General features: G+C 39.3%; 1 protein-coding gene across 6 annotated transcripts in view; it reads left to right on the top strand.

The window, feature by feature from the left end:
• Window positions 1–13,333, top strand: part of TTBK2 (tau tubulin kinase 2) — a 161,175-nt gene that overhangs the window by 106,310 nt on the left and 41,532 nt on the right. For all 6 annotated transcript variants that reach the window (XM_040492418.1, XM_040492419.1, XM_040492422.1 and 3 more), the window contains one exon: window positions 9,280–9,437. In XM_040492418.1, the coding sequence (XP_040348352.1) occupies window positions 9,280–9,437 (158 nt within the window). The remainder of the gene's footprint in view (window positions 1–9,279; window positions 9,438–13,333) is intronic.

Here is a 13,333-nt window from a genome sequence, read left to right as displayed (position 1 = left end):
TCTGCCTGTATTCTGTAAATGGAATAGCAATGCCCAGATGACAGCATGTCTGTTTAAAACATGGTTTACTGAATATTTTAAGCCCCCTGTTAGGACCTACCACTCAGAAAAAAAGATCCCTTTCAAAATATGACTGCTCACGGACAATGGACATGGTCACCCAAGATCTCTGTTGGAGATGTACAATGAGATTAATGTTTTCATGCTTGCTAATACAGTATCCATTGTGCAGCCCGTGAATCAAGAAGTCATTTCAACTTTCAAGTCTTACTGTTTAAGAAATATGTCTTATAAGGCAATAGCTGCTATAGATGATGATTCCTCTGATGTATCTGGACAAACTAAATTGAAAACTTTCTGGAAAGGATTTACCATTCTGGATGCCATGAATAATACTGATGATTCATGGGAAGAGGTCAGAATGTTACCATGAACAGGAGTCTGGAAGAAGTTGATTCCAACCCTCATGGATGACTTTGAAGGGTTCAAGACTTTCAGTAGAGGAAGTAACTGGAGATGTGATGGAAATAGCAGGAGAACTAGCATTACACATGGAGCCTGAAAACATGACTGAATGGCTGCAATCTCATGATAAAACTGTAATAGATGAGTGACTTCTTATGGATGAGCAAAGAAAAGTGGTTCCTTGAGATGGAAGCTACTTCTGGTGAAGAATGCTGTGAAGATTGTTGAAATGAAAACAAAGGGGGCGCCTGGGTGGCGCAGTCGGTTAAGCGTCTGACTTCAGCCAGGTCACGATCTCGCCGTCCGGGAGTTCAAGCCCCGCGTCAGGCTCTGGGCTGATGGCTCAGAGCCTGGAGCCTGTTTCCGATTCTGTGTCTCCCTCTGTCTCTGCCCCTCCCCCGTTCATGCTCTGTCTCTCTCTGTCCCGAAAATAAATAAACGTTGAAAAAAAAAAAAATTAAAAAAAAAAAACAAGAAAACAAAGAATTTAGAATATTCCATAAACTTGGTTGATGAAGCTGTGGCAGGGTTTGAGAGGATGGACTCCAGTTTTGAAAGAAGTCCTGAGTGGCTCAGTTGGTTAGGCATCCGATTTAGGCTCAGGTCATGATCTCACAGTTTGTGAGTTTGAGCCCCATGTCAGGCTCTGTGCTGACAGCTCAGAGCCTGGAGCCTGCTTCAGATTCTGTCTCCCTCTTTTTTTCTGCCCCTCCCCCACTTGTGCACACACGTGCTTGCTCCCTCTCTCTCAAAAATAAATAAATAATAAACATTTAAAAAAAGGTATCACATGGAACAGAGAAATCACTTGTAAAAGGAATAGTCAATCGGTGTGGCAAACTTCATTGTTGTCTTATTGTAAGAAATTGCTATAGGGGCGCCTGGGTGGCTCAGTCGGTTAAGCGGCCGACTTCGGCTCAGGTCATGATTTCGCGGTCCATGAGTTCGAGCCCCGCATCAGGCTCTGTGCTGACAGCTCAGAGCCTGGAGCCTGTTTCAGATTCTGTGTCTCCCTCTCTCTCACCCTCCCCTGTTCATGCTCTTTCTCTCTCTGTCTCAAAAATAAATAAACATTAAAAAAAATTTTTTTTTTAAAGAAATTGCTATAGCTACCTCCACGTTCAGCAGCCACCACCCTGAGTAGTCAACAGCTATCAACATCAAGGCAAGACCCTCTACCACCAAAAAGATTCACTTGCTGAGAGCTCAGATGATAGTTAGCATCTTATAGAAATATTTTTGTTTTTAAAAAATTTTTTAAATTTATTTTATTTTATTCTTTATTTTAGAGAGAGCACATGCACAAGCAGGGGAGAGGGGCAGAGGGAGAGAGAATTTTAAGCAGGCTCCACATTCAGCATGGATCCCAACATGGGGCTCATTCCCACAACCCTGGTATCATGACCTGAGCCAAAATCAAGAGTCGGATGCTCAACTGACTGAGCCATCCAGGCACCCTCCAATGAATATTTTTAATTAAGTCATGTACATTGTTTTCTTTTTAGATATAATACTATTGTACACTTAATAGTATACAATACAGTAGAAATAACTTTCATATGCACTGGGAAGCCAAAAAATTCACTTGATTCGCTTGATTGTGGTATTTGCTTTATTCTGGTGGTCTAGAACCTAATCTGCAATATCTCTGAGGTGTAACTATAAAAATGGTGTATCAGTTTATCATTTTCATATACAAAGGACAATACATAGACTTTACTGTTAATGAAAATTTTACATTCATCACTGTTGCCCGGTTGAAAGGCTCTGAACAGCATAGTGAACTTATTTGTATGTGGTAGCTATTTCTGTGTGAAATGGCAGCTTTTGTATAACATATAAACAAGATATAAAACAGAGAGGCAATATATAGCCTTGAGTACTTAGAGACGTTAAGTGGGTCAACTTGTCACCTTCTTTCCTGTGTGGCTTTTTGCATTAATAACTATAGATTGTGTAACAAATGGAGAAAATCCATTGTATGCAAGTCACTTTGGAATATATTCTTATAGTTACATTTTATATGTATTTCTGAAATGCACAGAATTCATATTACTTGTAATAAAATTCTGCCTGTAATACTAGATTCAGGAGGAGCTGGAAAATGTTCCAACTTTCTCATCTTAGGTGCTAATAATTTTTTATTGATAGAGTTTGCATGGGAGTATAAAAGTTGAGCAAGCAAAATAATTTTGATCACATTCAGCACTTAGTTATGTCTATAATCTAAAGAAAACTATTGTATTCACTAGCTTAAGTTTGAAAGTTAGATTTATAATTATTTTATTTAATTTTTAAATTTTTTTTAATGTTTATTTTTTGAGAGAGAGACAGAGTACAAGTGGGGGAAAGGCAGAGAGAGAGAGAGAGAGAGAGAGAGAGACAGACAGATTCCGAAGCAGGCTCCAGGCCCCAAGCTGCCAGCACAGAGCCCAATGTGGGGCTTAAACCTACAGACCATGAGATCATGACCTGAACTGAAGTTGGTTGCTGAACCAGCTGAGCCAGCAAGGCACCCCTGTTTATAATTACTTTAAATTAACATATTCTTATTCTCATGTTTTTCATTTGGACATTCTCCTAGGAGCTTCTCTGTGTCTTTGTCATCTAATAACAAAACAAAATATAATAATTTTACTACTTTTGGAAGAGAGAGAGCAGGCAAAATATTTTCTTTTGGTTCTTTCTTGCTCTCTGATCTCTCATAAGCAGTGAGTGGGAGCAGAGGACAGGTGGAAAGGAGAAAGATAATTGGGGAAAAGATTTTGGTGTGCCTGGTATGTTCTCATGACTAGTATCAATGTCACATCAGGTTCCAAAAAGGTCTGACTGCATCTTCTGTCTCTTGCTTCCCTCACAGAGTCCTCCTATGGACTTCATTTTGAGAAAAATTACTCTGCTTTGAATCTGAACACTTTGTGAACTAATGCTGTCCATATGGTTAATTTTACAGTTTGGTATCTGTTCGGGAATATGAGTTTAATTACTGTTCTTTCAAAATTTTAAATTCCTCATTGGACAACCATTGTGGTTAAAAACAATAACAAAATCTTCTATCAACAAGCAAAAAAAAAAAAACCACAAAAAAACAAAAAAACAAAAAAAACCCCCAGTATTTAGCATGACTGCTTCCCTAGCTACATCAAAAGTCAAAAAACATTATGTCTTGTATGTTCTGAGCCAAGACTGGAGTGAATATATTTTGTAATCAGAGTGTTAAATGATGGTGTTTTACAAAGCCATGTTCACTTTGAATGTCTCTGCTTTGTAAGCCCTTAAAAGTCAGAATTTCTTGCCAGAAAACAGTTCCGTCTTAACAAGTTGTCCATAGCCAACACCTCATCCAGTAGCCATCTAGTCCACACCTAGAGAGAAGAGTTGTTTTGCTCTTAACCAGGAATCTTTTATGTATGTCTTAGAATAATGGCTGGCACTTGCTTTTGGAAAGAGTTATAGTGTTTTGGGAAACTACGTCCAAGTTTATCAGTGCTTAGTATTTATGTATAAATGTATCTTCCCAGCTGGCTTTAAGTCCTGGAGGTATAACCATGTCTTCTTTTTTTGTCTTGCACTATCCTCACACTATGCCTGGCACCTAAGTTTTCAGCAAATGTTAGGAAAATTCAATTTAATCTTAGTTTGCCCATAATCACCTACTAAGGAAATCTATAAATGCTGTTTTCTATCTGTTAAACTAAACTAAGTGAAGCTATCAGAATTATAGCCATGATTGAAACAGAGATCATATTATGAATATTATGGGGGTTTTTTTGAGAGAGAGAAAGCATGACCAGGGGAAGGGCATAGGGGGAGGGAGGGAGGGAGGGAGAGAGAGAGAAAGAGAGAGAGAGAGAGAGAGAGAGAGAGAGAGAGAGAGGAGAGAAACAGACAGACTCCCAAGCAGACTCCATGCTCAGCCCAAAGCCCACATGGGAGCTCTTTCTCACAACTGTGAGATCATGATCTGAGCCGAGAGCAAGAGTCTGATGCTCAACCAACTGAGCCACCCAGGTGCCCCCAAATATCTGAAAGAGGATAAATTAAATTCTGAAAGAGGATAGCAACTCTAAGAAAAAGATGCTGGGATATGAATCTCTTCAGATGATAAAATTCTCTAGTTTTATACATGTACAAATACACGCACACATGTGAGTGCATTTAAAATGTGAAATTTGATAAGCTCTGTGGATTGTACCCATGTAATTTTCCCGGTTTGGATATTGAACTCTAGCTATTTAAGATGTTATTATTGGAGCACACTGGGTGAAGGGGATTTCTCTGTACTATTATTGTAATTTACTATTAATCTTTAATTATTTCAGATTAAAGAAAAAATGCTGGGCCAACATTTTCAGAAGTGTACATAATGATTAAAAACACTCAACCCTATTGTGACCACCACGTAATTTAAATAATCCTTTTTAAAGTATTTTGAGAAAGGAAAATATCTCTGAGGAGTAAATAGGAAACTCTTAACCCTGAATTCCACCACAAGACTCCACACGTAGGTGACACAGTTACTAGTTAATGGGAAACTAACATAGCATCAGATTGGATAAAGAAGAACCCTTGGGGTGGGGGGCGCCTGGGTGTCTCAGTCAGTTGAGTGTCCGACTCTTGATTTTGGCTCAGGTCATGATTCCAGGGTTGTGGGATCAAGCCCCACATCAGGCTCTGCACTGAGCATGGAGCCTGCTTAAGATTCTCTGTATCTCCCTCTGGCCCTCCCCGCCACTCACTCACTCTCTCTCAAAAAAAAATAAAAATAAAAATAAAAAAAATAAATTAAATTAAAAAATAAAAGAACTCTTGGTGCCTTTGCACATTATTGTCACGGTAATGACACCTAACAATGCCATAGCAATACATGGGTAGGGTTATTATCCCCATTTTATGGAGACTTACTTTAGACCTGTTGCCTGGGAAAACTGGTGGTTTCCAGTAGTGGTACTGGAAGTGGTGTCTGAACCCAATTTCTGACTCATTCCAAAAAGCCCTGTTTTTTACCATCTTGACTTCTTTGGAGAGGTGGCCACAAACACAGCAGCCACTGTAAAACAAATACTAACATGACTGGTTGATAAAAATGCAGTGAAAGAACTACAGAGTTATATGAAGAATTATTAGAAATTCTTGTCAGTAATTAATGGAATCATGTGATCCTGACAAAAGACCACAAAAGTATTTTTATTAGAGTGTTCCAGTGATGTGAAGCATTGTTTAGCAAGTTGAGAAGACCAATAAAACCCATAAATACCCACACTGTTGGTGAACCTAAAACTAAAATGTATATATCAGCCAGTTCATACAGTGCCACAGCATTGCTAAAATCAGAGTATATGATAGGAAATCCAAAGCTGACCACATTTCTTACTAATCTTGTTAATATACTTCCCAGGTTTAGGAATGGGACTGTTTAAGCAGAGGTTGCATCAGAATGCAGCAGGCTTGCCTCTTGCTGTTTTAAGATTCCCCTGAGTCTGATGTCATTGGAGTTAAATTTTTCAGAAGGCCTAGATGGGCTGTTAGGAAGCAAAAAAATAAGAGATTGAGCTGGAGAATAACAAGGGGGAACCTCCCATAAATTAGAGGGTCAGGGAAGGTCTATTTGTTCTGTGCTGTACCTTCCATCCTTCTGCCTTCTGCTGCTGGGTCTCTGGTGTCACCATCTTAGTAACAGACTTTTTTATCTGAGGCCCAAAGGCATATGCTGCATACGTTTATACTCTGATAAATGTAAGAAAATAATTCCATGATAAAAGGACATCTGGCATAAAAACTGCTTAGGATCATTCCTTGGCAGCCGGTACAGGCTGTAGCAGTGTGGCAGTGGCCATCTGAGTGCTCACACAGCAAGGCGGGTACTGCCTCAGGGACAGGGACTCCATTTTCAGGAGGCATGCAGCTCGCTCTGTGAGAACCTCTATTTCCAAAGTCAAGAGAGTAGTCCAAGGTGTGCCACTTCTGTTGCCATATGCTGGGTCTCAATCCATCTTCCTTCTGGGTTTTCTGTAGCCCTCTAACTCTGACAATTTGGGGAAGTCTAAGCTATAACATAGGTAACTTAAGTCAACAAAAATATGACCAAAATCAAATTTCTGAGGTCTTATAGCCATGCCGTTTCCGGTTCCTTTTATCTATTTAGTTTCCTTTTCTACATGTATTATTTTTTCCTTGGGATTTAAATGAAAGGTAGTGTTATATGAGTCTTTTAGTTAATATTATCACAAATACTTGTTCTTGAAATGTTTTGAGAGTAACTATTTAAAGGTTCTGGACTCGTAATTCCAACATGGGTTTCTCTCCCTACCCCCCGCCCCCTCAGCCTGGTAGTTCTCTGGCACCAGCTGGGTGTCCTACAATTCAACTCACTTTTGTTTTTTTGTTTGTTTTTTTTTTAATTTTTTTTTCAACGTTTATTTATTTTTGGGACAGAGAGAGACAGAGCATGAATGGGGGAGGGGCAGAGAGAGAGGGAGACACAGAATCGGAAACAGGCTCCAGGCTCTGAGCCATCAGCCCAGAGCCTGACGCGGGGCTCGAACTCACGGACCGCGAGATCGTGACCTGGCTGAAGTCGGACGCTTAACCGACTGTGCCACCCACGCGCCCTCAACTCACTTTTGACACTATCTACCCAGAGATAGATGGCATCAGATTCCACAGGTTAAGGACTCAGTCCCAGAAGACAGCCCTCCACTTCAGATGCCATTTGCAAGTCCTGGTTGTCACCTGTACTTCTGACTGACCTATGACTATAAACCAAAGGTTTCCACAACCCCTTCCTTGGGCCTGGTTAATTTGTTAGAGTGGCTCACAGGCCTTGGGAAACCAGTTTTCTCACTAGATTACTGGTTTGTTACAAAGGATTTAACTTTGAAAGAGCCAGATGGAAGAGATGCATAGGGCAAGCTATGGGGAAAAGGTGTGGAGCCTCCATGCCCTCTCTGCAGGCACCACTCTCTCGGCACCTCCATTATGTTTACCAACCCACGAGCTCTCCAAACCACATCCTTTTTAGTTTTTATAGAGACTTCATTATATAGGCATGCTTGATTAAATCATTTACCATCGTTGATTGATTCATCTTCTAGCCCCTCTCTTGTTTCCTGGAGGCCAGGGGATGGGACTGAAAGTTACAAGTCTCTAATCACATTGTTGCCAGCCCTTATCCAGAGGAGCTTTCCAAAAGTTACCTCATTAACAAAAACCCAGTTGTGGTGGGAAGGGGCTTGTTATGAATAACAAGATAGTCATTTCATGTTTATGGCTCTAAAGTGATTTCAGGAACTGAGGACTATAGATCAAATATTATTATATCAAAAGATGCTCCTATTGCTCTTTTCTTTCAGGAAATTTCAAGGTTTTGGGAGCTGTGTGCCGGGAACTATGGACAAAGACCAAATATACATAAGAAATATATTCTGGTCATGTGATTGACCAAACTTATCACTTATAAATCACAACACTGCTGTTATATATAAAGTATTGTGTTAGATACTGTGATGATCAGACATGCACCAACCTCTTGGAGCTTACAGTTTGGGTGAAAGAGAGAAACCAATCAAATAATCAGAAATAGCTATAAATATACCAATGATAGCATTTGGTCACCTTGTTGAGATGTTTTCTTCACTGGGCATCAAAATCAGCACACACTTGATTCTCCTATCTCATTGACCACTCCTTCTTGGTTTCCTTTGCTGAGTCTTCTTTCCAACCAAATGTTGGAGTGCCCTAGGCCTTTGACCTCTTGCTACCTACTCTCCTTAGATGATATCATCCAGTTCAGTGACTTTAAATAATACCTTTTCATATCTATATGCTGACTGTCAAATTTGTATCTATATACCCTATTCCTCCCTGAAACTTTCAGTATCCCAATCCTCAAACTCTCATAAAGGATGATCTTTGTGAGATCTTTATCCACGTCACATCAGAGTTTTAGAATTTAAAGACCAAAAAATGGGGGGTGCCTGGCTAGCTCAGTCAGTAGAGCATGCAACTCTTCATCTTGGGGTTGTGAGTTTGAGCCCCATGTTAGGTTTAGAGATTACTTAACAATAAAATCTTGGGGCACCTGGGTGGTTCAGTCAGGTAAGCATCCAACTCTTGATCTCAGGTCAGGTCTTGAACTCAGGGTGGTGATTTCAAACCCCACCATGAGCTCCACTTTTGGTGTGGAGCCTACTAAAAAAAATTAAAAAGAAAGAAAATTAGATCTTGAACAAATGAAGACAAAAAATTGAAATATATAATATAAACCAAATAAAGAGGCAGATTTCTTTGTGACAATTTGTGTATATGCACCCACATACAGCTGAATAATTTTTCAGCCCCCCCCCCAAAAATTGTAAGGAAGTACAATCAACTTCTGTATACCTAGATATACCAACTGTTAACACTCTTCACTTACATCAAACCATATAAAAATGACCGTTTGACAAAAAAAATGATCACCTTGATGATTGAAACTGAATACACATGTATATACATACAACACAAATATTCTTTTGCCAAACCATCTGAAAGTAGGTTTTAGATAAGACACTTCATTATGTATCTTCTAAAAACATTCTCCTGCATAACTGTAAACTGGTAACCCAATTGAGAAAAATCAGTATTAATTCAGTATCATCATCAACATATAGTCCTTATTCAAATTCCCCCATTTGTACGATTGTTCTTTGTTTTGTTTTGTTTTATTTTTTTAAATCCTACTACAAAACCAATTGTGAGTCTGGCAGCTTTCTCAAGGAATAAAGCAATGATGTTTATTGTTAGCTTACTCTAGTGTTTTTCTTTATGGTTTAGCTTCTGACATCCGTGTTTGACAACAGCATCAAGACCTTTGGAGTAATTGAGAGTGATCCTTTTGACTGGGAGAAGACTGGAACTGATGGTTCCCTAACAACCACCACTACTTCTGCCACCCCTCAACTGCACACCCGTTTGACCCCTGCAGCAATTGGGTATGTCCTAAACAGATTATTTACCAGTGGCTTTCTTGCGTGCACTGTGTTAGCAGAAATGTCTTTTATTTCATCCAGGTTCCTTCAGATGACAAAATGCTAAGACATATGAGAAAGCCTATGGATTTCCTTGAATTAATGCTCTTACATATGTCTGTTCAGATTTACTTTTCTTAGAAAGTGTTTATAGGTCATACTGTGAAATGGGAGCTTTGAGCTGGTATGGCTTGTTGATGTCAGATTTACAATGGGTATTCCTCACAATGAGAAGGAATTGTTTGATTTTAGTTCTAAAGAATATATAGGAGCCTGGAAAAAATGAACCACAATTATACCTAACTATACTATGCTTAAGTTTAGTGTGAACAAAACATGTAGCTTGTTGCTCTAAGAAGGTGATTTAATTTACAAAGTGTTTTAGGAACAGGTTATGGTGTATTGCCATCATCTTGGTTTTGTTTGTTTTCTCCCTTACATGCATTAAATACAGTTGGTTTTGTTTGTTATTTTTAAAATTGGGGGGCAGGGTTGTCCTTCTTTTTTTTCCTGACCCATTTTTACCTGCTCTGGTTGCTTTAAACTATTTAGTTAACAATGAAAAAAGTAAGTAGGGAAAAATCATCATATAAATGGAGCTAATTGTGATAAACTAATCCATTGTTTTTGATTTTATATTGAAAGATGGGATCACCAGAGCTTATTGAATCAGAAGAGCTTACATGGACTTCCATAACTGGAGATGATATCTTTGATTAGCTAGTCTGAGAGTTCTTAAGTGGGGCACCCTGACTATCTACATTAGAATCATCACAGATGTTTGTTTAAAGTACCCATTTGTTGGAGCCACCCCAGACTTACCAAATCAAAATGTCCAAGGCACAGAATGTTTCTCTTGCTTTTCTGAGTTTAGAACCCACTGCCCTAGTCCAGCCACTCCCTTTTACAATAGAGGAAATAATCCTAACACTGAGTGAATCAATCATCCAACTGTAGGTAAATATTAGCAACAGAGCTGGAACCTGTCTAGAAATTTTGATTCTTGTTTTAGTGCCTTTGTCCTCCTCCTTTGATTTTTGTTAGAAGTAGATAAGTCTCAAACTTGCAAAAATCCAGGTGATAGGGCTTCATGGTAGCTGAAGTCAGTGAAGACAGTTTAAGTTCCCATCTCTCAATGTTTCCTCCTAAAATAAGACATAATAACAAGAAAGAAAAAATAAAACTACACAAAAACCATGTCCTCAACATAATTTGAAGACAAAAGATGCCTAGCCTAAACTCCAAAATAAGTAGAGAGAAACAAAAAACCACCAACTTTCTTATGTTCCTACTTCACTCAACCCTGCCCCCCCAGGCTTTATAAAGGCAGATCACTAAAAACTGGGGGGAGGAGGAAAATTAGCAATGGGACTTAAGGTCGATCTTAAACCAACACCAGAAAAACTGAACCTGTCTTACAAATGAAATTATTAGAAAGTGTCTAGGTAGATCAGGTCATGAACTACCAGGAGGTAAAAAAAAAAAAAAAAAAAAAAAAAAAAAAAGCTATGATTCAAAGTACATAGCTTCTGAAAGAAAGAAAGAAAGAAAGAAAGAAAGAAAGAGAGAAAGAAAAGAAAAGAAAAGAGAAAAGAAAGAAAGAGAGTAGGAGGGAGGGAAGAAGGAAGGAAGGAAGAAAGAAAGAAGAAGGAAGGAAGAAAGAAGGGGGAGTGAGGGAAGGAAGAAAGAAAGACAGAAAGAAAGAAAGAAGAAAAGAGACAAAACAGAAAGGAGAAGTGCCTTTTATCAGTTGAGTGGTGAAGGGTCCAATCAGCAGAGAGAAACTACATAGTAATTTGAACAGGGAAGGATGATACAAGGAGTCATTACCTATAATACAAAATTGGAACAATGTGGCATAGACTAGTAAGAAGTAGAAATATGGTGCTAGCAAATACAAAGTGTAGCTCCTACTGTTAAGGCTAAGATGAAGCATCCAAGGAAGAGCTCCAACCAGCTCTGACTCCAGGGCTGAGCTCCTGACCTTGTTGGATTGCTCACTGGGTGCTCACTGGATGGCCAGGAAGTCACTCTGATGCCTGGTAGAATTTGCTGAAAATCTGCCCTCTGGAACTTGATGGAAATCTGTTCTCTGGGGTGTCAGAGAAAACTATTTGCTGGTGTGTCTCACCAGAGACACTGTGCCATAAAACTGCTATTTCTCAGGGAAGCTGTTGGTTGCTGACCTCTTTGTGCTGCAGGAAACAGGTGCTGAAGATGCTGAGGTGTGGCAGGATCCTTGTGCTGGGGAGAGCCATACACACTGGAGAGACTTGCCAAGCTGCACACTGGAGCTCTGACAGAACACTTTCCTCTTGCAGTGTCTCTTCAGTGCCCTCTGACACAAGCCCCAGTGCCAGCTGGCAAAGGAAAATATTTCAAGGGCTCAGATCCACTTTCACAGAACAGGCAAAAGGGATGAATTTCAAGCTGAAGGCAGTACATCAATAATTGCAGAAGGGCAAAAGGGGAAATAAAATTTACCTACAAAAAGGAGAACTATAAAATCAGGATACTGTACCTCTCTGACCATAAAAACAAGTAAAAATCCACTAATGTGTTTGGACTTTGTTATATTGACAGAAGAGGGCACTAAATAAACTACAAATCTCATGAACTACTTCACTACCGCAAAAATGAACAAGAAAAAGATTTCCAAGGTCCATTAAGTCTTACTGAAAAAAAATCAGAAGAGAAAATCTAATTCATGCTAAGGAAATTTCCTTTCAGAGAATCAACCACGAAGAAGAAGAAAACTCTAAGATAAAACCCCAAATGGAAGTAAATATACTTGTGCATTTGAAGATAGGGATAATCACCTTGAATCAGAAATTTAAAAACTAAGAACAGAAATAGACCACAAAGTAGAGGAAGATGGGAGAAAAAGGAAAAGGAGAAGAGAGAGAAAGGAAGAAATGAGAGTTGACTGAACTGAATGGAAGAAAAAAAGATGTCTTAGAAGTGAAAAATTAGGGGTGCCTGTGTGGCTCAGTCGATTAAGCATCTGACACTTGGTCTCAGCTCAGGTCATGATAGTATGTTTTGTGATTTCGAGCCCTGCATTGGGCTCAAGCTGGCAGTGCGGAGCCTGCTTGGGATTCTCTTTCTGTCCCTCTCTCTCTGCCCCTCCCATGTGTGTGCTGGCGCTCTCTCTCTCTCTCTCTCTCTCTCTCTCTCAAAATAAATAAACTTAAAAAATGAAAAAGTGAAAAAAATTATAAAGAGCATAAAGGAGTAGATTCAAATGAAAATTTAATAAGGGGCATTGATATAAAGTTGGGGGTGGGGGAGGGAAGCCCTAAAGGAATGAAAATAAGATAATCATTTAAAATGGCTAGAGAGAGAGTAGTGAAAATGGAATGCTGACAGAGGAGGAATAGCATTCATTATCGATTAAGTTAGAGACCCTAATGGAGGAAAACAAAACAATACTGGTTAAAACCAAGAAACTCTATAGTAAGATAAAATGAGAAAACGGGACTAAGAGCATTTAAAAAGGTATATGTCCAGAGTACACCATTAGAACAAAAAGGCAAGGGGTGCCTGAGTGGCTCAGTCGTTCAAGAGTCTAACTCTTGATTTTGGCTCAGGTCATGATATCACAGTTCATGAGATCAAGCCCCTCAATGGGCTGTGCACTGACCATGTGGGACCTGCTTGGGATTCTCTCTCTCCCTCTCCCTTGTCCCTCCCCTGCTTGTGCATGCATATTCTCTCTCTGTCTCTCTCTCTCTCTCTCTCTCTCTGTCTCTCTCTTTCTCTCTCAAAATAAATAAACTTCTTTATAGGCAAACCTAAAATACCCCCAAAAACAGAAAGAAAGAAAGAAAGAAAGAAAGAAAGAAAGAAAGAAAGAAAGA

Source organism: Herpailurus yagouaroundi, unplaced genomic scaffold, assembly GCF_014898765.1.
Source record: "Herpailurus yagouaroundi ecotype Mexico unplaced genomic scaffold, PumYag 184, whole genome shotgun sequence".
Classification (NCBI taxonomy): domain Eukaryota; kingdom Metazoa; phylum Chordata; class Mammalia; order Carnivora; family Felidae; genus Herpailurus; species Herpailurus yagouaroundi.
This window is presented reverse-complemented; position numbering and strand designations above follow the sequence as displayed.